The sequence below is a fragment of the Arachis ipaensis genome, chromosome B09 (genome assembly GCF_000816755.2).
Source record: "Arachis ipaensis cultivar K30076 chromosome B09, Araip1.1, whole genome shotgun sequence".
Taxonomy (NCBI): Eukaryota; Viridiplantae; Streptophyta; class Magnoliopsida; order Fabales; family Fabaceae; genus Arachis; species Arachis ipaensis.
The window spans coordinates 80837177-80862245 of record NC_029793.2 but is presented as its reverse complement, the minus strand read 5'-3'; the positions used below and the strand labels follow the sequence as shown (position 1 = coordinate 80862245).

The window sequence follows — 25069 nt, the reverse complement described above, 5'->3', positions numbered from 1 at the left end:
TACGCTTTTGGCGTTTGGGAATAGGGTGTGCTTTTCAAGTGATTCTGTCTAGGAGGAAAGGCTACGCTTTTCAGCTTCCATTTTTACCAGAATAGGCTACACTTTTCAACGCTACTGCATATATTTATAATAATAATCCAAAAGTACTAAAATAAAGTTAATTGTAAAAAGTCATACATCTCACACTAAAGTAAGCATAGCCATATCAAAATAACCATAATATCACTTAGAATTTACTACTAATACTCTACAAAAAAACATATTCTAAATACATACATAAGTATCTTTTAATAAAAGTCATTAATCAACCATACATGTAAAGATTATAAACAGTACTCTATCTTAGCCAATAAACCACAATAATAATCAGCTTAATCTTCATTGTTCAATCTTCATTGTTACCCTGCATAATTATATAGAAAAGTAGTTAGAAAAATATTCATAATGACATTCGTAATTATGAAAAAAAGTAATGTTATTATGTTCAAACCAAAAGCAACATTTTACAAGATTTTCCCACATGAGCTTGCAATGAAGGGAACACTGTGTAGACATAGTAAACCAAGAAAGCATATACAAAAAAAAATAACATGGTCACAGAAAAAGAGGTGAATTCAAAGAATTATGCATTATCTTGTTTCATTCAAAGTTCAAACCATGAAAGTCTGCAGGTGTTTCTTTCTTCCATTTCCTTTAACACAATCCTGATATGTCCCTATAGCACTGTTCATGCACTAATTAACCAGACTTTCACACTTAAATTAGATGTAGGGACAAATTCATTTGTGCCAAGTTCACAAAATCAGAAATACAACAACCAGAATTGCACAAACAAATTTCAGCCATAGCAATACAACTTCGGTGTTAATAAAGCCAACAACATATAATTTCCAGCCATAGCAATTAATGTAAATGCAAGCAAAAAACTATGGAACAGGGAACAGATAAGGACATACCACATCCAAGTTCGGAAAATGAGTTGATCCACATCCAAGTTCGGAAAATGAGTTGATCCATGGCCGCTATTCGCATCAATCGAAGACTGTTGGGCGTCTTGTAATAAAGCTTCTAGTTCTTCTGGCCTCATTCCAGGTTCCGATCGCTGTAGTATTAACTTGACGATATTTCACAACCCATGAATTTCTTCCTCTTGTTTTTGCTATTTGGCCTCCATGTGTCCAAGTTTATCCTTCAGACCAGACACTTCTTCTTTGTGCTGATTCTTGATTTCATTAATTTCATCGTGATTTTTTAAATCACTTTTTGTCACAGATCTTCCATACAACCTTAACCGACCTGGTTGTTCTTTCCCGAATAAAGCCTCAAATGCTTCCTCTTCTGTTTCATCAGCAGCTTGGCGGTGTTGGAAGTCTTCCTGCATAGAAGAAATAATTAAAAGTTGAATTAGTTAGCATATCCTAAATTTGAAATATAATTATGAATGATTCAATGAACTCTTACAACAGTAGTTTGTGTTTCCACATCCACTTCTTTCCTCTTCCGACTTGATCGGGTAGCAATGAACATCTCAAACCTTTTTGGTTCCTCGTTTGTTTTCTTTGTTGCTCGCTGCAAAACAAGATCTTACTTTGGTTTCTTCCTTCAATTTATGCAAATATAAATCCTAATAAATATAAATCTACTATTTCATATTAAAGAACTTTACCATAGCCACTCGTACTCTTCCAAAATCGATTGGCCCCATGCGATGTGAAAACTTCTATTTTTCCTTGTGTTGCTTGTTTCTTTGACTTATTGACTGGAAGTGAATAAAAAGTTAGCATACAATTACTAACACGTGCAGCATAATGATTTGGGCAAATCTACTAGCAAGGCTGTATTATTAAGCTAAAGCACTGAAAAATATGTCACATTCACTCGTTAAATATTAACCCTGCCTTTAAAATTAGATAGAAAAAAATTAGTGTAGCAAAGATGATAAAAAAAGAATATCATATAAGATTCTCGTGAAACTAGTGACCAACCGGCACAACTCTCCCTGTTCTTCTGGTTTGTAGATGCGTTGTTGATCACGATTTAAGATGATCAAAGTCCAACCAAAAGTAGCTATGTGGAGTTTGCATTTATTAAGAAGCAAATGCATGAGGATGAAGGACAGTAACTAATAATAAATGCACTCAATTTTCAAACTTGAGCCACATGGAACAAGTACAAGATGTTACCACAACTACTAGTAGTATAAAATCAATGATTTATACAACTGATTTCCCTGTTTAGTTTCAATTTTGAACTAGTACAACAATATAGGTAATATTTATTTCAATTTACCAGATTTTCTTTTTAAAAAATGAAAGAATATCTGCACATTATTGAAGGTGTTAGTTATCTATTATAATTCCTAGCTATAGTTATAACAATATAATTCAGATTAACGATAGTATTGAAATTATAATGGCAGATGATAACTGTGCAAATCAAAATTGTGTCAAAAAGTAGTTAGAAGTTCTTAACTAATTCTGGCAGCTTCTGTAGTATTGTGGTTACTTTCTCTAGTTGTGTAAATAATGCGCCTTAGTTCTCTTCTGTACTCTAGTGTTAATTGATTAGGATTTTTTGTTCTTTCTGTCACTGCTACTACTACCTTCGCTTTCTGATTCCTTAATCCATGAATAAGAATAATAATAATTCCTTAATCCATGAATAAGAAATACAAATGAACTTCATCAGATTAGCAACCAGAGATGAACAATTAGAAGATTCAAGAGAAAACAAAAAAAGCAGAGCCATAAAATGACAGCAGTCAAAAGCACAGAAAACAAAAACCGATAAAAAAAATAAAGCATGGATAAAATTCAGATCTGTAACCGTCGTAGTCCATTTAGTAAAACAGGCTTGCATTACCCACTTTTCTCCACTGTCTGGGAGGATAAACTTGGTCTGCATGATTATAAGTAATTGTTATATGCTCTTGTGCTGAATAAAAAAATCGAAGTCAATAATTACCGAGTGTCTTATGTTAACATAGTCCCACATGAACTTTTTAGCTTTAGGAGGAACAGCATGCCAACTTGTATACAAAAGACTAACGAATCTTTTATTTCTACCAATAGTGCCAACAAAACTAGTTAAATTAGAAACACTTTGTTCGGTTGGTCCTACGGGCTGTCTAATATCAAAAGTGACTTCTTCCCGCTATTCTATAGTCCTTGCATAAAACTCCTTGAAAGTTGTTTTTCCACGGGTTTTCTTCTTCTTTGGCTCTCCTAGTTTCATTCATTAGGAAAGAGATTAAGGACTAATAAGTGATGCCAATTGAAAAAAGAAGCATTACAATTTACAAGAGAAGATAGAAAAATAGCAAAACAGTACCTTCTTCATCATCAATGTCCTCCATCACATGTTGATAATAGTCTTTATCAAGTGCCATGCTTTCTTCCCCGTCCTCACTTAGTTTAGTGCTTGGTCCTTCAATTTCCACGTCTATCCCATTTTCCTTTAAGAATTCATCAATTGTTGTAGCCTTTACTCCTGGCATCCTCTTACCCTTTGTTGATATTCCTTGCTCCAACATTGCACTTTCATTTTATGGGGTAGTGTCAGGAGTAGGCAAAGTTGTGTCATCTTGCCCTGTTTGAGTCTCTTCATCTGTGAGTTGAATATTCTGCTGCTGCCCTTGGTTGATTGTGAGTTGAGTAGAACTTGGACAACTCCGCTCTCGGCTTAAACTTGTTGGCACGTTGCTATTCCTTTTACGAATTCCTTCGAGCTTCCTTATAAGTTCATCTGCCTCCATGTTTGTAGGCTTAGACTTCTTCAAGCCTTGTGTTGATTTTCCACCCTGCACTCCATTCTTGACTTTTTCACAGTCAATAGCTCCTTTCTGTTTTTATTTTCTGGCTATTGCGAAGGAATGTTTGGCTGTACTTCCAAGGTGGTAGGCGTGGAATTAGTCCTTTTGCTAATAGAATTGAATGTGCTTTGCAAATGACAAAAATCCAACTTCTTTGACATGGATTTCTTCTGCCCTTTGGTTGCACGCATCTCCAATTGACTTTCTGGTTCATCCACCCTTTGCACAGATTTCTCCTTGTCATTAGCAGCTGCAGCTTCCATTTCATATTTCTTGCGTTTACAATCCTTTGTCTCTTAGCCTCAAATTATCTAAGAAAATTCTTACTTGATGTAGCTTTAAGATCAATAAATTCCTTATTCCTACACAAATAAATTAGTTAAGTAGAGTCAATATACACATCAAAATCAATATAAGAAAAATGTAAGAGACTGACAAATTAACAAAAAAATAAGTATTACTTACAAATAAAAAGGTGAAGAAGAAAACTTAAGTATACATATGTACATATTAAGCTGCAAATTGCTTAGGATGACCCATCAGAATCAGAATCTCCAATGAAGTCTGCCTCATATTCTTGAGCAGAAGTCACTTGGGGAACCGTTTCAATGACCGTGGGTCGTAAATCAGTCCTCTCCAGAATAAGTTCACCATCATCAGCTGGTATGGCAGGGCTTGTTATACGCTCGTGTTATTCAATATAGTGTGTTTCACGAGCCTCAGACTTAGATTCGTTGCTTGTTTTAAATAAGTCTCTTGGGACAATTTCCATAACATAATGTTTGTTATGTTCATATGGATCTTGCACATAAAAACATTTATCTGCTTAAGATGCTAGTATGAAAGGTTCATTCTGGAAGCATTTCTTATGGAAGTGAACAAATGTAAGACCATACTTATCCCTCCCAGCATCATACCACTCGCACCGAAATAAGACAACCTTAAAACGCCCAAAATAGTCTAACTCTACTATCTCAAACAACCTGCCATAATAAGCTACAGTGTCTGGGATTGGACTTTTATCTTTAGCACTTGCAAAGCTTGAAGTTAAAGCAGTTAATGTGATACCACTGTTCTGTGTTTTTCTCCTTGACTCACGCTCCACGGTGTGAAACCTATATCCATTAATTACATATCCAAAAAATATTCTTGCAATACAGCTTGGACCTCGAGATAATTCTTTTAGCCAAGAAGGCACATTTGGATCCCTCACACGAGTTTCAAACCACTGTGTGAACGTTTTGTTGTGAACTTTTACGTTTCTCCATTTTATTCCCCGATGATTGTTAACCTCTTCCTCATGCTCTCTATAATTAATAATAGTTAGGTTTGATCTAAAAAATATGGGTGAACTTACAATGGAATAAAAAAAAGTTTGATTAAGTTACCTAATATAATCTGCGACTTCTTCACAATTGTGTAATACATACACATGGGCTTGAGCAATTGATATGTCATCTAGATTAATTGGTTCTCCATTTCCCATGCCTAACGAACGACCTTTGTTAGAAAACAACTTTGATGGCATGACTTCGTCTTCGTTAGGATCATCTCATTCCGAGGCCGCTTATTAAGTCTTGTTTGCACACCTCCATGCAAGTATCTTGAGTAGAAAGTTAAGCACTCTTCAGCCAGATATGCCTCTGTAATAGAACCTTTGGGGCGACTTTTGTTGCGAATATATGATTTTAATGTACACATGTACCTTTTTGGAGGATACATCCAACGAAACTGCATCGAACCACCCAATTTGACCTCATTTGCTAAATGAATGGGAAGATGAACCATTATGTCCAAAAAATTAGGGAGAAAGATCCTCTCAAGGTGGCATAATGTTTCCACAATATTTAACTCCAGTAGATCTATCTCTTCCAGTGTGATGAATTTTTTGCATAGGCGACGAAAAAAGGAACTTAGTCGACTCAACGGAATGGCCACATGATCAGGAAGGATGCTTTTAATCGGTATTGGTAGTAAATAGTGAAGCATAAAGTGAGTATTGTGGGTCTTATACCCATAAACTTTTCTTTCTCCTAGATGTACACAGCGTGGTATATTCGAAGCACTACCATCAGGTAGCTTTGTTGTCTTTAAAACACCACAAAAAACTGACTTCTCTGCAGCAGTCATAGAAAAGTATGCCTTTGCCAACTTTGTTCTCTTGCCATTATTCACTTCCTTTGTTTAAAGATTTTTCCAGATACCCAAATCTTTTAAGTCATATCGAGCATTCAAATGGTCCTTTGTCTTGCCTGGGATATCCAAGAGAGTTCCAATTACACTGTCAAGTATGTTCTTCTCTGTATGCATGACATCCAAGTTGTGACACAATGGGTTCTTGTGCCAGTAAGGCAATTCAAAGAAAATTGATCTTTTTTCCAATTCCATGGGAAACTATTTGATGTACTTTGCTTCTTCCCAAAGACATTTTCAACATTTTGTAGCATCTCAAAAATTTCAGTTCCTTCTATAACAGGTGAAGGGGATCTTAATTCCTGTTTCCCATTAAAAGACCTTGTATTGGTTCTCCATGGATGATCCATGGGTAAAAAGACACGATGGTCTATATAAATTGTCTCCTGACTATGTTTTAGTTGTAAGCTACAGGTATTTTTGTTGCAACAAGGGCAAGCCAATTTTCCCTTTGTACCCCACCCAGACAACATAGCATAAGCAGGAAAATCATTGATTATCCACAAAAGAGCTGCCCGCATTTGAAAGGTCTCATTCTTTGACACATCATAAGTTTCGACCCCTATTTCCCACAACAACTTCAAGTCTTCTATCAATGGTTGTAGATACACATCAATGTCTTTATCAGGTGATTATGGCCCAGGAATAAGTAAAGAAAGCATACAATATTCGGGTTTCATGCACATACACGGAGGCAAGTTGTATACCATCAACATCACGAGCCACGTGCTCCATGAAATGTTCATGCTAGGAAATGGGTTGAACCCATTACTTGACAAGCCTAGTCTAATATTGTGTGATTCTTTTGCAAATTCTTCATCCATTTCATCAAGGTTCTTCCAAGCCAAGCCATCAGCAGGATGCTTTAACGTCCCATCTTTTACGCACTCCTCATCATGCCACCTCAGGAACAAGGAGTTGAGCATCAAACCCTTGATGACAAGTCATCTTAGCCTAGTTTTACTAGCCTTTTTCTTTGTTTTTATTTGGTTTTATGTACTTTCTTGCATTCTAAGTAAGTAATTTGGAATGGAAATGCATGGTTTCTTTGAATCAATCAACCACCCTTTAATTGATGCAAAATCATGAAGTTTAAACAAAAATTAATTGGTTGTAAATGAATTTTAAGCTTTGTGAATTTTGTGATACTTTGATTAGTTGTTTTGATTACTTGTAGGTGAAGAAAAGAAAAAAATAAGATAAGCGTAGCCTAAGGAGCATGATCAAAGCAAAGGAAGAAAGCGTGGCACAAGGAAGAGAAGCGTGGCTCAAACAAGGAAAAGCGTGGGTGAAGTCAAGAAACAAGGGCACAAAGCTCTTGCCAAGAACTTTAAAGCTCTTGTGGAGAGCTTTCCTGTAAAGAATCAGAAGCCAAGCTCTTGCCAAGAGCTTTATCAAGAACACATGAAGAAGGAACCAAGAGCCAAGCTCTTGGCAAAGAGCTTTGAATCTCTTGCCAAAGAGCTTTTTCGTGCATGCCTTGGATGAAATCAAGAAGGAAAAGCTCACTAATGCACCCACCAAGACTTGAACCCATGGCCAAGGGGAGGGGGCCAGCGCTACTTCACAATGAAAAACAAGCCAAAATTAGCTTGTTTTCACTCACCATGGTTCGAACTAGGCACCTCAAGGAAGCAAGGCCTTGTGCGCCACTCATGTGCCAAGAAAAATTGGCTTGTCTTCCTTCACCAAGGATTGAACTGGGCACCTCAAGGAAGCAAGACTTTGGGGGCTTCTCTAGTGCCAAGGAAATTAGCTCCATAAGTGCTCCACCCAAGACATAAACCAAGGACCTCAAGGACAAGTAAAGCTCTTGCCAAGAGCTCTCAAGCTCTTGCAAAGAGCTTTGTTCTCTTGGACCGTGCGCAACACATTGGAAGGAAAGGGAACCAAAGCTCTTGGCTAAAGCTCTCGCCAAGAGCCGAACTCTTCCCTGGGAGGTGCACCATGGGCTGAAAATTGAACTAAAAATCCAAATAAATTCATTCCTTCACCAAATCAAAAGCCCATCCAAATTCCAAAATCCAAGAATAGAAAGTGTATAAATAGGAGCTAGTTTAATGTAATTAGAACCTTTTGACACCTGGAGACTTTACTTTGAATTTTTCTTTTGAACTTTCATTTTCTTTAAGAGCTTCTATTTTGAATTTAGATCTTAGAGAATTGGGAAGGGGAATTGATCTCTCTTCTTCCTTGTTCTTGCTTGAGCACTCTTTACTTTTCTTGCTTTTGATCTTGGGTGAAGAATTGAAGAACTTCTGTTTCAATCTCACCTTGAGATCTCTTGTTTATTTTCTCTACATAATTGAATTTCCTTTTCGGTTTACTCTACTGTTTCATCTCCTCTCTAATTCTGCAATTTACTTTTCTTTATTTCTTTTGCAATTATTCTTGTTGGATCAAGGAAGGATTTGAGATCTAGACTTGTTATCTTGTCTCTTCCACCCCTGAGATCTTCAACCATCTTTTATTTTGCTGCAAATTAAGCACCATTTCTGTTTACTTTTCAAAGCATTTTACCTCTCTGTTTGAGATCTATTTCAATTTAATTCATCTTTTGCTCTTCTGTTTAATTGCAATTCACTTGTTCTTGTTTAAATTCAGCAATCCCAACTCCCAATCCCTTTTACAATTCAAGCAATTTACATTTTTTGCACTTTAAGATTCAGTCATTTACATTTCTTGCAATCTAAGTTTCTGCAATTTACATTACTTGTTCTTTAAGATTCAGCTTATTTACTTTCTTTGCTCTTTAATTTCCTGCAATTTACCCCTCTCCCTTTACATTTCAAGCAATTTAGTTTCTGTCAATTACAAACAACTCAACCAATACTTGATTCGCTTGACTAAATCAACCACTAAACTAAAATTGCTCAATCCCTGTGGGATCGACCTCACTCATGTGAGTTATTATTACTTGATGCGACCCGGTTCACTTGTCGGTGAGTTTTGTGTTGGATCGTTTTCCACACATCAAGTTTTTGGCGCCGTTGCCGGGGATTGAATTAGATTGACAATGATTAAGTAAGGTGGTGATATAGATCAAGCATTTTTTCTTTTCTGTTTCCTTATTTTTCGACTAACCCACTAACTGTTTGAATTTTTGCTTAAGCTAACTAAAACCCACTTTAGCAATAGAGTGGAATTCTTCTGGTTTTTCTGAATCTGTGTGAATCCTATGCCGTTGCTTGATTGAATATACGAGAGAAACAATTTTCTCCTATTGGTCTTTCAAGTCTATTAACTGTTTGACATATTGTGTCAACTAACCCTCTGACCATATTTTGGTATGAGTATATTCAATCTTCATTTGAACCGTTTGTGATTGTGCAGATCATGGAGGGGAACTCAACGAATTCCAGTAATCATGGGAGTAATGTCCCCACCTTAGATGATAATGCAACCCATAACTTGAAGCACCTAATCATCACCATGAATGATGTTGCTCAATGGTTTGAAGCTTTCCCACAAGGAAGCATCATCAGATGGGAAGATCTAATGAGTGAACTCCTGGCCAAGTTGAAACCACCTCAGGAAATCGGTAAGCTAGAGGCAGAAGTGCAACCATCCACACAAGAGAAGGGAGTGGTGGAAATTGAAGGTGTCAGTGCAGTCATGAACCAAAACAAGCAGATGCATCAGCAGACTCTGCATCAACTAGAGATAATGGTCAGAAAAATCAATGAGCTGCGAACTGCTATAGTAAATGCATACAACCTAACTCAAAACTCACATGGTTGGAATCAACCTGAAAAGGGTTTTGGAACAATTGACCATGGGCAACAAAATCATGAGCAATCACACTCTCCAAGTAGTACCTCAAGCATGTTCCAACACAAGTTCCAAGGTGATGTGTACAACCCACCCTGGAGGACTCATTACAACTGGAGGAGGAGTGAGCACCAAAATCAAGGACCAAGGGACTTCAACCACAACAACCCCAATTTCCCAAACCAATAAAGACACCACCACACAAATATTAACCACTACACATCACCACCACAACACTCACCCTTTCAACCTCAGACACCCCACGACCACCCAATCTCACAAGACTCTCAGAGGATCACCAACTTAGAGATCTTAATAGAGAGAATGATGAAACACCAAGAGGAAGTAAGTAAAGATCAAGAAGCCTTAATCAGAGGAATTGAGAGGCAAATGGCACAACTGGCTAAGCACCTTGCAGAAATAGCTAAGGAGAAAGCAATTACGTCCCCCAGAGCCACTGAAGACAGCCTGAAAGACAATGAGAAAGTTGCCAGGTGTGAGAAATGAAAAGCGATCATAGAGGCAAGTGAGAAGAGGGCTACGGGAAAAGAAACAATCATCAAGGAAAAGCCCACAGTAAGAGGAGGAAACCAAAGGCGACAGAAGCCTCAACTTCCATGATCAGAGGATGAAGGATGTCAAGCTAATGACAATAAAAGAGCGCTTGTTGGGAGGCAACCCAACGTGAGGTAGTTATCTTTTCATAGCGAGTTTAATAAAAAAAGGATCAATTAGTTTTGTCTGTACTACAAGAAGATAAGTTTGGTGTTGCACACCAAAACAATGTAAGGGAGAATGAAGGATTCTAAGTTTGGTGTTCCACCAAAATTTCATCATAAAACGCATTCTCACTTTCTGCATAATTCTAGCTTCAAGCATTTAGATGAACTAGTTAACTATTCTACTGTTTCCTAAGTTTTCAGTTTTATTGCTTTTGAAAAAGAAAAAGATTTTCACACATGGTTAATCTGATGCATGAGAACCATTGGCAAGGTACTAAGTTTGGTGTTCCCACACCAAAGTAAGTTCAAAGGCCCACAAATAAATCATGCATGCTAACAATTTTTTAAGTGCTTGGGGAACAAGCAACTTTCAATAGCATTGTAGAGCACCATACAAACTTTTGGAAAGATTAAGCATCATCAATCAAAGAGATGAAAGAGGAATGTGAAGACCAGCAGTGATGATAATGAGGAGGAGGACAGCAAGTAAATTCCAAAAGGTTGTATTGTTCAGTGATTATTTTATATCAGATACTGCTATGATTGAAAGTGATATAATACCCCTGCCTGTCTGCATAGTATAATTTTTCTGTAATTCAATAATTAAGATGCTTGATTATTCACAACACTACACTTTTCAAACTTGCGTGCACTCAAGATTTCAAAAAAAAAAAATGGCACCACATGATAGTTCTTTGAAAAGAAGGATTGAGGAATTAAACAATTTTGAGGCAAGCAAAAGATTAGGAGAAGTGGTGGTTCTGGTTGTGTGATTATGCATTGAGGTTGCATGCTTATGAAAACTTGCATGGGAGCTCATAGGCAGAACATAGAGTTCAAAGAAGTATTGTGGAGATTTTCGAACATTTATTGATCCAAGAAGTAGCAAACAAAAGAAAATAAAGAAAATATAAAAACAAAGAGAACATGGCCCAAGGCTCTGAGCATCAATTACTAGGCAGAAAAGAAGAAAGAAACAAGAACTCAAAGAGTTATTATCCTAGTAAATGCTTGTGGTCGAACTGTGTCAAAGAGAGAAGCTTGAGCAAGTAAATCCTAAGGGGTGCTTCAACACCTAATACCTTAAAACCAACTGGTTTAGGAGTATTGATTGAAAGCTTATCTAAAGAGCCGCTTTGAGACATGACACTTAGAGTCAAGGCCAAAGCACAGAAACTATAAGCTGCTTCAAGGTGATTACCTATAGAGAGATCTCCATGATATTATTTGGATGAAAGTTCTAAGACCTAAGACTCCCAAGATGTAGGGACTAGTAAGCACTGAAGCCCTTGCATGAGCATATAATTTAGAGTTCACCCCACTGTCACTTAATCACTTCACTCACAGGATAGTACATGTAATTCTTCAAAACAATTCTAATTGAAAGAACCTTTGAGCATAATTCTTTTCTTGCTTGGGGACAAGCAAGTTTTAAGTTTGGTGTTGTGATGACAAGTCATCTTAGCCTAGTTTTACTAGCCTTTTTCTTTGTTTTTATTTGGTTTTATGTAGTTTCTTGCATTCTAAGTAAGTAATTTGGAATGGAAATGCATGGTTTCTTTGAATCAATCAACCACCCTTTAATTGATGCAAAATCATGAAGTTTAAACAAAAATTAATTGGTCTTAAATGAATTTTAAGCTTTGTGAATTTTGTGATACTTTGATTGGTTGTTTTGATTACTTGTAGGTGAAGAAAAGAAAAAAAAATAAGACAAGCATAGCCTAAGGAGCATGATCTAAGCAAAGGAAGAAAGCGTGGCACAAGGAAGAGAAGCGTGGCTCAAACAAGGAAAAGCGTGGGTGAAGTCAAGAAACAAGGGCACAAAGCTCTTGCCAAGAACTTTAAGGCTCTCATGGAGAGCTTTCCTGTAAAGAATCAGAAGCCAAGCTCTTGCCAAGAGCTTTATCAAGAACACATGAAGAAGGAACCAAGAGCCAAGCTCTTGGCAAAGATCTTTGAAGCTCTTGGCAAAGAGCTTTGAAGCTCTTGCCAAAGAGCTTTTTCGTGCATGCCTTGGATGAAATCAAGAAGGAAAAGCTCACTAATGCACCCACCAAGACTTGAATCCATGACCAAGGGGAGGGGGCCAGCGCTACTTCACAAGGAAAAACAAGCCAAAATTAGCTTGTTTTCACTCACCAAGGTTCAAACTAGGCACCTCAAGGAAGCAAGGCCTTGTGCGCCACTCATGTGCCAAGAAAAATTGGATTGTCTTCCTTCACCAAGGATTGAACCGGGCACGTCAAGGAAGCAAGACTTTGGGGGCTTCTCTAGTGCCAAGGAAATTAGCTCCACAAGTGATCCACCCAAGACATGAACCAAGGACCTCAAGGACAAGTAAAGCTCTTGCCAAAAGCTCTCAAGCTCTTGCAAAGAGCTTTGTTCTCTTGGACCGTGCGCAACACATTGGAAGGAAAGGGAACCAAAGCTCTTGGCCAAAGCTCTCGCCAAGAGCCGAACTCTTCCCTGGGAGGTGCACCCTGGGCTGAAAATTGAGCTAAAAATCCAAATTAATTCATTCCTTCACCAAATCAGAAGCCCATCCAAATTCCAAAATCCAAGAATAGAAAGTGTATAAATAGGAGCTAGTTTAATGTAATTAGAACCTTTGACACCTGGAGACTTTACTTTGAATTTTTCTTTTGAACTTTCATTTTCTTTTTAAGTTTCTATTTTGAATTTAGATCTTAGAGAATTGGGAAGGGGAATTGATCTCTCTTCTTCCTTGTTCTTGCTTGAGCACTCTTTACTTTTCTTGCTTTTGATCTTGGGTGAAGAATTGAAGAACTTTTGTTTCAATCTCACCTTGAGATCTCTTGTTTGTTTTCTCTGCATAATTGAATTTCCTTTTCTGTTTACTCTACTGTTTCATCTCCTCTCTAATTCTGCAATTTACTTTTCTTTATTTCTTTTGCAATTATTCTTGTTGGATCAAGGAAGGATTTGAGATCTAGACTTGTTATCTAGTCTCTTCCACCCCTGAGATCTTCAACCATCTTTTATTTTGCTGCAAATTAAGCACCCTTTCTGTTTACTTCTCAAAGCATTTTACCTCTCTGTTTGAGATCTAATTCAATTCAATTCATCTTTTGCTCTTCTGTTTAATTGCAATTCACTTGTTCTTGTTTAAATTCTGCAATCCCAACTCCCAATCCCTTTTACAATTCAAGCAATTTACATTTCTTGCACTTTAAGATTCAGTCATTTACATTTCTTGCAATCTAAGTTTCTGCAATTTACATTACTTGTTCTTTAAGATTCAGCTTATTTACTTTCTTTGCTCTTTAATTTCCTGCAATTTACCCCTCTCCCTTTACATTTCAAGCAATTTAGTTTCTGTCAATTACAAACAACTCAACCAATACTTGATTCGCTTGACTAAATCAACCACTAAACTAAAATTGCTCAATCCCTCAATCCCTGTGGGATCGACCTCAATCATGTGAGTTATTATTACTTGATGCGACCCGGTACACTTGCCGGTGAGTTTTGTGTTGGATCGTTTTCCACACATCAACACTCACCGGAAGTCTTTGCACTCTATCCTCTCTAGTGTTTAGGGTTGACCACTTAATTTTCCTCTAATCATGCTTTCTAAGATTTATTTTTCATCTAACAATCAACAATCATTCAATGCATGTATACATATATCATGAGGTCTTTTCTTAGGTTGTAATGGGGCTAGGGTCAAGGTAAAGTTATATATAGCTAAGTGAGCTCCAAATTTGAATCTTTGATTAACCTAAGCTTCCCATCTAACCTATATAACAACCTATAAAAATCTAAAATAAGCCTAACTACCCATTATTCACTTTTTCACACAATCATGCATTTTCCTTTTTTTATCTCATCCCATATGCATTGATTGTTAGTGAACCTTACTTTGGGGAATTTTGTCCCCTTTTTATTTCTTTCTTTTTCTTTATCTTTTCTTTCATTTTTTTATTTTTTTTAGTTTTTTTCTTTTTGTTTTTCTCATTTTTTTCTTTTCAAACTAAAATATATATATACAAGAGCCTCAATGCATGTGGTTTTACATTTAATTAATACATGTGTATGTACCCAATTACCAATATTTTCAATGAAAAACTCAAAATACACTTTTATCTCAACCAATGTCCCAAGTTTCCCCACACTTAAATGATATACACTCATTAGCCTAAGCTAATCAAAGATCTAAATAAAGGACATTTATTGTTTTTTCGCTTTAATGCTTGTATTGTGCTAAAATTAAGAACAAGAGGGGATTAAAATAAGCTCAAAATTGGCTAACAATGGTTGATGAAAGGTAGCCTATTTGGGTAAGTAAGCTAAATGAAATGATGGCCTCAATCATATAATTACACGTATACATGGAATAATGGACATAAAGAATCAAACAAATCAAAGATCACAATCATAGAAAGAGAATAATCACAAAAGAAGGAGAGATAGTGGTTATAAGATATAACCACGCAGTTGGGCTCAAAACTCACATGCTTGTGTTCTTAGCTCAAAAACCATGTTCCAGAATAAATTCTTCAAGCAAGATTAACATAAAAAAATTTTCAAATTGGTAGGGTGCCCTAAAGACAATTTCTTGGAAAAAAAGTTATCACCCTAACCAAGTAGTCCTAACATGCAAAAAGTGTTCAAGTACAAAAACTAACCATGCAATTTATCCTAACTAACGAAAGAAAATCAAAATCATGGGTGTTGAAAAGAAAAGGGTTGTTACCTATGGAAGTCGGTAACCGACCTCCTTACACTTAGAAGTTTGCACGGTCTTCTGTGCCATTGGTGATACGCAAAGTTGGATCAACTTCCACTATCCGTGTCCTGAGTGCTTGCTTCCCTGTGGTCTGAAGCGGATGTGGAAATGTCTGGCTCTTTCGTAGGTGGGTTGACACAACCCCAAAGCTTCTTCAAGTAAGTAAATCACTGTTTATTCCGCCGCTCATATCGGTCTATCTTCTCAGTGAGCTCAAGAAGCAGTTGATGGGTGGACTTATGTGGAGTTGATGAAGTGGTAGGAATGGCGGAAGACGGAGCTATGTCAAGGCTTGTGGTATCCGTGGGAGGCTGAAGATATTTCCCGCTTAGGACGATATCGCCCTTTGACGGAATTATAGCTTTCATGTCCTTAGCCTCGCAGGGGACACCAGTAGCGGCGACCAAATCTGATACCAAGGCAAAAAATGGGAGATTACCCTTGGCATGGACCCGACCCATCGCTTGTCGGATGAGGAGAGGGATGTTGACTGGCCTCTCCGTGAGTATGCACCAGACAAGGAGGGATAGGTCCGTCGTAATGGATGACTCATGGGTTCTTAGAAGCACGTAGTGAGATAAGATCTGGGCCCATGCTCGAGCCTCCACTGTGAGTGAGCATGTGTCAATACAGTTAGGCCGCATCCTAAGTCTCCCTTGGGTCCAATGATTCTCTAGTTGGGCAATGACCCGAAGGATCGAATCCCAATCAAACCCAAATTCATTGCACTAATGTAGGACCTCTTGGTAACCATCCATCTCCTCCGGTACTGGTGAAACATTAAGCACCCGCTAAATAGCTTCCTCCGAAATCGGGACATGTTTCCGGCGCACATAAACTGACTAAAGAGAAGGGGAGTGGTAGTTAGAGTAGAACTCCACCACCCAAGAAAGGTTGGCCTCCTGTGGTCTCCGCATTAGAAATCCCATTGTTGCCGATCAATGCGGGGCATCACATACTGAACAATGTGCTCCGGAGGGGCGAGTAGATGCTCAAAATGATAATTTCTTTCAACTATAGCGGGAAACATGAGCTCATAGAAGCGGTTGGGAAACGTTGTGGGATCCCATGCCGGATTGCCCTTCTCTTGTTCATCAATATGAACGATCCTCTTCGCCCTCCTGGAGATGGGCTTAGCTCTTAGGGAAGAGTGCGCCTTGGCATTTGATCTTTGGGGCGCCCTTTTAGTAGGCGGTTTTTTGGACGCCTTCTCCTTGCCTTTTTTAGTGGCCATCCTAAAAAAGGAAGTAAAAGAGGAAACATTTTGATGTGAGATATTTTGTCGGTCTAGAATTTATCGATAAATTCCATCGTGAGTATAGTCTAAACCAACAAGCGATCGCATACCAAACTTAGAAAATGTGTCACCACAATTCAAAATCAATAACCGGGAGTAAAATCCCAAGTCGTTCTCCCTAGAAGTTGCCCTAAAATGCACATCATTGGTTAGGAGTTCTCTTGGTTTTTTTGGAGTTGAATACAAGGAAAGTAAATGAGCATGAATTAAGACAATGAGCGATTAACTATTGGACTAAGTAAACCAAGAAATTAGACTAACAAGAGTAAATGATAATCAATCGATATAAAAGCCTTGGCTAGGAGTGAGAATTGGAATTCCTATCATCATTGCCTCTATCAATTGTGACAAGAATTGGTCATTGCTCCACTTAGTTAACCTCTAACTATGAAGGAAAATAAAGGGGAGATAATCAATTTGTGTCCACAAATCCTAGTCAAGTCCTAAGGAAAGACTAGCTTTAGTGACATTCAAATCAACTAGCAACTTCCAATTGTCAATCAACAAAAGACTTTGACAATTCAAGTGTCTCCAATTACCCAACCCCCAAGCCAAGAGTAAAAAGCTACTCCATAACTATAGTTGACAATTTCTCAAACACTTGGTAAGCAATAATGAAAAATCTACTACAAACAATTAACCACAATCAAGCAATTAACAACAATAAACATGAAATTTCTCAATGCATTAATAGAAATCAAAGTAAACAACATCCAAATCTAAAATCTACAATACTAGAGTAACAAGAACACTAAAATGAGAGTAGAAGAATGAGATCTACAAATTAGAACATGTAGAATTGAATTGAATTCAGATCTAACCAAGGATCCAAGTGAAATTGAAATTGAGCAAGCCAAAACCTAGAGAAAAGTGAGAGTTTCTCTCTCTAGAAACATAAACTCAAAAACTAGCTAAAAAGTGTATAATGTGTGAATTTTCCTTCAATCCTTGGTCCCTTGGGTCTTTTCCCTCCAGAATTCAACTCAAATTGGACCTAGAGCTCTTCAGAAATCGCTAGCCACGATTTCACTATTGAAGTCACGTGTCGAGCGTCATGCGTGCGCGTCGGTCACGCGTACGCATCGTCTTGGTTTTTGCAAGCCACGCGTACGCGTAAATCATGCGTACACGTCGATGAGATTTCTGACCAGCCACGCGAATGTGTCAACTTTTGTGCACCTATCCCAGATCCATGCTCCCACGCGTGTGAGTTAGCCACGCGTGCGCGTTGATGCCAATGCTCCAAAACTCCATTATTCATGCTCCTTCCACTTGTGCATGCTTCCTTTCTCTCTTCTAGACCATATAAACTTTGAAATCACTCAACAAACAGATCACGGCATCGAATGGTAATAGAGGGAGATTAAAATATAGCATATTTAGGGCCTAAAAAAGCGTGTTTTCAACCATTAAGTGAAATTAGGAAGGAGACACAAAACTATGCATTTTATGTGGATAAGTGTGATGGAATGTTGATAAAACCCCTCAAATTCTACATAAGATAAACTCTAAAATTGGGGTTTATCGGCCCCCAGACACCAATTCTAAGTTTGGCATTGGGCAACTATCATCAAGCACTGGGAAGAAAGGTACAAAGAAGAAGGTACCTAAGGGTTGGAGGGACAAGAAGATCCCTACTGAAGGCCTCTCACCTGGCATGAGAGTTGTTTTCACTAAGAGTCCAGTCATTCCACACACAGTGAGTAGAATCCTGTTTCTAGAGCATATGGAGCTCATTCATGAGAGCACAGGAAGAAAGTTCACTGTGAGGGGTGAAGATCGGAGTCCCTACCTACCTCTATAATGGAGCTGCTGGTGCGGAATTTATAACCCACAAACTAATCGGCAAGTGCACTGGGTCGTACCATGTAATACCTCAGGTGAGTGAGGGTCGATCCCACGAGGATTGATGGATTAAGCAACAATAATTAAGTGATAGGCATAGTCAGGCAAACAAAAAATAGAGTTTGAGAATCCAAGAGCATTAAATAGTAATTTAAGAGTTTGAAGACAGGCAGGTGAATAGGTTGGGAATAAAATATAAAGAAAGCAGTTAAGGTTTCACAGTTATATATTTTTCCGGATTAACTTTTCTTACTAACTATTTTAATCATGCAAGATTTAATTCATGGCAAACTATATGTGACTAGACTCTAATTCCTTAGACCTTTCTAGTCTCCTCTAAAATTTATCAACCGCCAATTCCTTGCTCACTTAATTCCAATTAGAGGGTGAAATTCAATTATTCTAGTTTATATGCCACAGAAATTATAATTACCCAAAAATAAAAGGATTATATGTCACGTATCCCGTTAAATCCAGATAATTAAAATTTAGGAGAATATGTTTTCAAGCTATTGTTCAAGTAAAGAGCTTTTCCAAGTTATACAAGAACTCAATTAGAAAGAGGGTCATACTTCTGTTCCACCCAAATTCATAAGATAAAGAGCGAAAACAATTCTTAAATTATAAATCCATACATGAATTAAAATAGAAAAAGCAATAAAATTAATCCATACAAATAGACAAAGCTCCTAATCTTAACAATGGAGGATTAGTTGCTCATGGTTCAGAGTAAAATAAGGATTGTGAATTGGAATGGAATAATGTTGAGTTGGAACCCCCCTGTTGGAATCCCTTTTTATATCTAATCCTAATTAATTTAAAATCTATCTTCTAAAACTAAAATAATATCTTTTCCTAAAAATAATATTTGAATTTTAAATTAGAATTAATTAACAAGTCTTCAGTTGATGGGAGGGGACCACTTGTTTCCTTCACTCTGCAGCCTCTGATCTGTGCTTTCTGGGCTGAAAACTGGGTCGAAACTTGGCCTGAAATTGCCCCCAGCATTTTCTGCGAATTCTGCATGTCGCGCATATCACGCGTACGCGTCAGTCATGCGTACGCGTCGATGGCCTTTTTCGCGTGTCACGCATACGCGTCAGGTACGCGCACGCGTCGCTGAGCAGATTCGCTTTTCACGCGTACGCGTCAGACACGCGCACGCGTAGCTCCTCGCTTGTCAGCTCCTTGGTTTCTTCTCTTTCTCTGCAAAAACTCCATCAAATCCATCCGAATGCTACCTAAAATAAGCAGAATTTCACAAAACTCAAAGTAGCATCCATAATGACTAAAAGATAATTAATTCTTGATAAAACTTAATAAATTAAATGCAAATTCACTAGGAAAAGATAAGAAAGATGCTCACGCATCAGCTGCCTGTCAAGCTAATGACGGTAAAGAAGCACTTGCTGGGAGGCAACCCAACTACTAGCATAGTACTTTAAATTTTTTTCGTTTGTTTTAGTTTAATTTTACATTTTAGTTTTTCCTTTGCTTTTTGATGTTTGTGATCACGTGCAGCACTTAGGACAGAGACAGAGACATGCATAACTGAAAACAGAACACCTTGGGTAGAGCCCCTTGCTGGCGTTAAACGCCAAAAAAGGAGGAAGTTAGGCGTTCAACACCCATAGAGGAGCCAGGTGCTAGCGTTGAATGCTAGAGAAGGAATACTCTGGGCGTTCAACACCCCTCAGGGATACATTGCTGGTGTTGAACGCTAGACAGGGAGCAGTTTGCGCGTTCAACACCCATTCTTGGCGTTGAACGCTAGGTAGGGGGTAAGAAGCTCGAGTTCTAAAGCCTTCTCAACTAGTAGGTTCCACAGAATCTCAACCTACCCCACCTTCCCCTTCTCTCTCCTACTTTCTAAACCTTGAAACCCACAGCCTACTTTTCCTCTTCCCAACACATACTCTTCCCCAAACCCATCAGAAATCCCATCACTTTACTTCCCCACTTACCCCATCCACATCAAATTCAAAACATTCCTACCTATTCTTCCCTCCATAACCAAACCCTACACCCTACCAACCCTATAAATATCCCCTTCATACACACACCTCCTACACACTATCTCCTTCTCACCCTAAACACTTTCCACACTCCTCTTCTTCCCTATTCCTCCACTCGGCTGAAGCCCTTCTCTCCCTCTATCTCTATCTTTTCCTTCTTTTTTCTACTCATTTCTTCTCTTTTATTATTCTTTGCTCGAAGATGAGAAAAACTCTAAAGTTTGGTATTCCAAAAGCTTTGGTTTTTGACTTCTACCATTCCTATGTATGGCACCAAAGACCGGCGAAGCCTCAAGAAAGAGGAAAGGAAAAGCCCCTGCTTCCACTTCCAAACCTTTGCAATCATGGAGATTCCTCACCAAGGTACACCACGATCACTTATATGATGTGGTAAGGTACAAAAAGGTGATTTCTAAGGTCCCCTTCAAGCTCAAGAAAGGGGAGTACCCGATGATCCAACAAGAAATCTGGAGAAGGGATTGGGAAATTCTGGCCAACCCTGTTTCAGAGGTCGGAACACTAATGGTGCAAGAGTTTTTTGCCAATGCTTGGGTCACCAAAAATCATGATACAAGTGTGAACCCAAAGTCAAAGAACTGGCGCACCATGGTGAGAGAGCAACTATTGGACTTTAGCCCGAAAAGTGTGAAAGTGGCGCTACAATTTCCACACATGCTAGGAGATCCACACTCTTACACTAGAAGGGGCAACTCCAACCAAAGATTGGATCAAGTCTTTGCGGATATTTGTGTGGAAGGAGCAACATGGAGGAGAGATGCACAAGGCAAGCCCTACCAACTCAACTGAATACCTCAATAGGGGAGCTGAGCTCAAGCATGGAGCAGCTGAGAGTAGAGCATGAAGAGCATGCCACTATCCTCCATGAAATGAGAGAAGATCAGAGAAGATTGATGGAAGAACAGCAGAGACAAGGGCATGACATAGAGGAGCTCAAATACTACATTGGGTTCTCCAGAGGGAGCAGCAGCCGTCATCACTGAGGTTGTTAAGTCCCATTACATCTTTTCTGTTTTATTTTTGTTTTCACTGTACTTTTATTTATTGTCTATTTTCTTTTCTAAGTTCATGATCACATCTAGTTTGTTGTCCTTTTCTAGTCTTATTTTCTTGTTTTGTTTTGGTTATACAATATCCTTTGTATCCCTCACCATGTTTAAAAAAACTTTTTTTAAAAGAAATAGTGAGATGCATAAGTTTTAAGTATATCATGAGTTATTCCAATTATGTTGATGTGGTGGCATTGCATTTAACTTCTGAATGTATAAGTTAACAGTGCATAATTGATATTGAAGTTGAGTATGTTGGCTTTTGAAGAACGATGAATTTAGAGAAGTATTACTGGTTCTCTGAAAGAAAAAAAAATATTGATTCTTAAAGCAAGAAAAAGCAACAGAAAAAGAAAAAGAAAAATAAAAGAAAGAAATGAAAGCTGATAAAAGAAAAATTGAAAGAGCAAGGATCCAAGGCTTTGAGCATCAATGGTTAGGAGGGTCAAAAATTGGCCTAAAAAGCTCAATTGAGTTGCTATCCCTAACTAAATGCTTGTGGTGTGGAGGTGTCAAGAAAAAAAGCTTGAGACTGAGCAGTTAAAGTCGTCATCCAAAGCTAAAGAGTACGCTTAAGAACTCTGGACACCATTTTTTGGGAATTTAAGCAAGGCTAAATTTGAATTCAAAGGGTTCCCCTAGTTAAGCGCCTGTGGCGTTTATGTGTCCGGTAGTAATACGGGAAAACATAACGCTTAGAGTCACGGCTAGGCTCAAAAGGTGAAAATCACCAAAAGAAGCTGTGTTCAAGAATCAAGAAGAGCTAAACTAAGAAAATCAATAATATCATCCAGATTCTAGTTCCAAGGGATGTTAATATTTCTGAACTTCAAAGGAAAGTAAGATGCCAAAACTGTTCAGAAGTAAAGAGTTATTAGCTCCACTCAGTATTTGGACCTGAGCTTCATTGAAAACTCTAAGACTTATTGTATCTTTATCTTCTTTGTAGTCCTACTTATTTTTGGTTGCTTGAGGACAAGTAACAATTTAAGTTTGGTGTTCTCATGAGCAGATACTTTATACGCTTTTCGATGTTGTTTTCTTAGTATTTTTAGTATATTTTGTTAAGTTTTATTATGTTTTAGTAGGTTTTAGTGCGAAATTCACTTTTTGGATACTACTTTGAGCTTTTGTGTTTTTTTTTATGATTTTAGGTGATTTTTGGGTGAACTTGGCAAGTTTTGCAAAGTCTGATTCAGAAGCAAAGAAAGGAATGTAGATGTCAGATCCTGACCTCCATGTATTCAAATGAGCATTTCTGGAGTTAAAGAGATCCACTAGACGCGCTCTCAATGGTGTTGGAAAGCTAACTTCCAGAGCGTTCCAGCAATATATAATGGTTTATACTTTTCTTTGGATTTGACTGCTCAAAACGGGCATTGAACGCCCAAACTTCCCCTTTTCTGGCGTTCAACGCTCAAGCAGGACTCAAGCCATCGTTGAATGCCCAAACCCAGCATTCAATGCCACAAGGAAAGTAAGGAAGCAGCACACAAACCCCTGTAGTGGGCGTTCAAGGCCCACTCCTTCAAGTTGGACGCTAAGCTCAACCCAAACACTCACCAAGTGGGCCCAAAAGTGGATTTTCGCACTTTTATCATAGTTTATTTTATTTTTGTAATTTTTAATTATTAGATTTGTATATATAGGCAAAGATCACCCATGTTTAGGATCTTCAGCCCCTCAGAACTTATCATACATTATTTTCTGTACAGTATGAGTGGCTAAGCCTTCTACGTTAAGGTTAGGAGCTCTGCTGATTCCTATGGATTAATATAATTACTTTTATACTTTAATATATGTTTGATTCTATTCTATGAAGTATTGTCATTCTTCATCTTTATGAAGCTAGGCTGGAATAAAAGTATGACCCCTTATTCTACATGTGTCTTTACGAGTCCTTACCTGGATAGTATTGAGCTACAGCTTGAGAGTACATCACAGGTTCCAACAAGTTACTTGGGCTAATAGGGATATGTGACCTGAAATCTCGTTAGTCATGGCTAATTAAGGTTCCTGTGGCTCCAAAGCTAGAATCATAGAGCTTTATTCTCCGATTTGGAAGATCCAACCTTGTCTGTGGCGTTTTGAGTAGGATCATCAGAGATTGAATTGCGTGAGCTTCACCCTCTTCCAGATTGAATGACCTGTTCAGGCATTTAGTTTGGATCAGAGGAGATTAATGACCACGACCCATGGCTTAATCACTTGCAGCCTTGCCATTGAATGAATCACTCATTGTTGGAATAGTTTGTAAGAGGTATTAATCCAGAAGAATAAGTATCTCCGAAGCCTTAAATAATTTCTTACCATTGCTTCTACGTTTTACTGTTATTGTTTTGTTTATGCGCCTACAACAACAACAATCAACTTTCTATTCGCTTGACCAAGATCTGCAGGATAACCACAGCTTGCTCAATATGGCAATCCTCGTGGGATTCGATCCTCACTCACCTGAGGTATTACTTGGACGTTGTCGGTTCAGTTGTGCGAGTCACAAATTCGCGCACCAATGGGCAAGAAGCAAATAACAGAGAGCAAAGTAGATATGGCCAAGCATGCAACTATGTTTCCTTTGATTAAAGTAAACAGTAAGAACTCAAACCAATATTTTAGTTTTACAAAAGATCTAAAAAATTTGGACAATGCATAATATTTCAATTTATATATTTCTCTTAAATCAAATACTTGTATTTTGAATTTTGTAATAAAATATATCTATAGATTTATGTTTATTTCTTCTTCATGCACAATATTTATAGCATGTGATATATGAATAATTCTGTTATGTAACTGGTATGCGAAATTGCTACTCGGGTTGTGAATTGTTGTTCTAAATTGATTCCCTGTCAATGGCACCACAAACGGATGCACAGAACCATGGTCTAAACATATCTTCACAACTTCGCATAACTAACCAGCAAGTGCACTGGGTCGTCCAAGTAATACCTTACGTGAGTAAGGGTCGAATCCCACGGAGATTGTCGGTATGAAGCAAGCTATGGTCACCTTGTAAATCTCAGTCAGGCGGATATAAAATGGTTATGGAGTTTTCGACAATAATATAATAAAATAGGGATAGAAATACTTATGTAATTCATTGGTGAGAATTTCAGATAAGCGAATGGAGATGCTTTCGTTCCTATGAACCTCTGCTTTCCTGCTATCTTCATCCAATCAGTCTTACTCCTTTCCATGGCTGGCTTTATGTGATACATCACCATTGTCAATGGCTACTTTCGGTCTTCTCTCGGGAAAATGATCCAAATGCCCTGTCACGGCATGGCTAATCGTCTGGAGGCATCACCCTTGTCAATGGCTTCATCTTATCCTCTTAGTGAAAATGGTCAACGCACCCTGTCACGGCACGGCTATTCATCTGTCGGTTCTCGATTATGCTGGAATAGGATTTACTATCCTTTTGCATCTGTCACTAACGCCCAGCAATCGCGAGTTTGGAGCTCGTCACAGTCATTCATTCATTGAATCCTACTCGGAATACCACAGATAAGGTTTAGACTTTCCAGATTCTCTTGAATGCCGCCATCATTCTAGCTTACACCACGAAGATTCTGATTAAGAGATCTAAGAGATA

General features: G+C 38.1%; 1 protein-coding gene across 1 annotated transcript in view; it reads right to left on the bottom strand.

Annotated features, from left to right (window-relative positions):
- Positions 653-25069, bottom strand: part of LOC110266638 — a 62202-nt gene continuing 37785 nt past the window's right edge. The window contains exons 3-4 of the mRNA XM_021111540.1: positions 1462-1569; positions 653-1375 (exon numbers count right to left, since the gene is read on the bottom strand). Of these exons, the coding sequence (XP_020967199.1) occupies positions 1160-1375; positions 1462-1569 (324 nt within the window). The 3' untranslated portion in view covers positions 653-1159. The remainder of the gene's footprint in view (positions 1376-1461; positions 1570-25069) is intronic.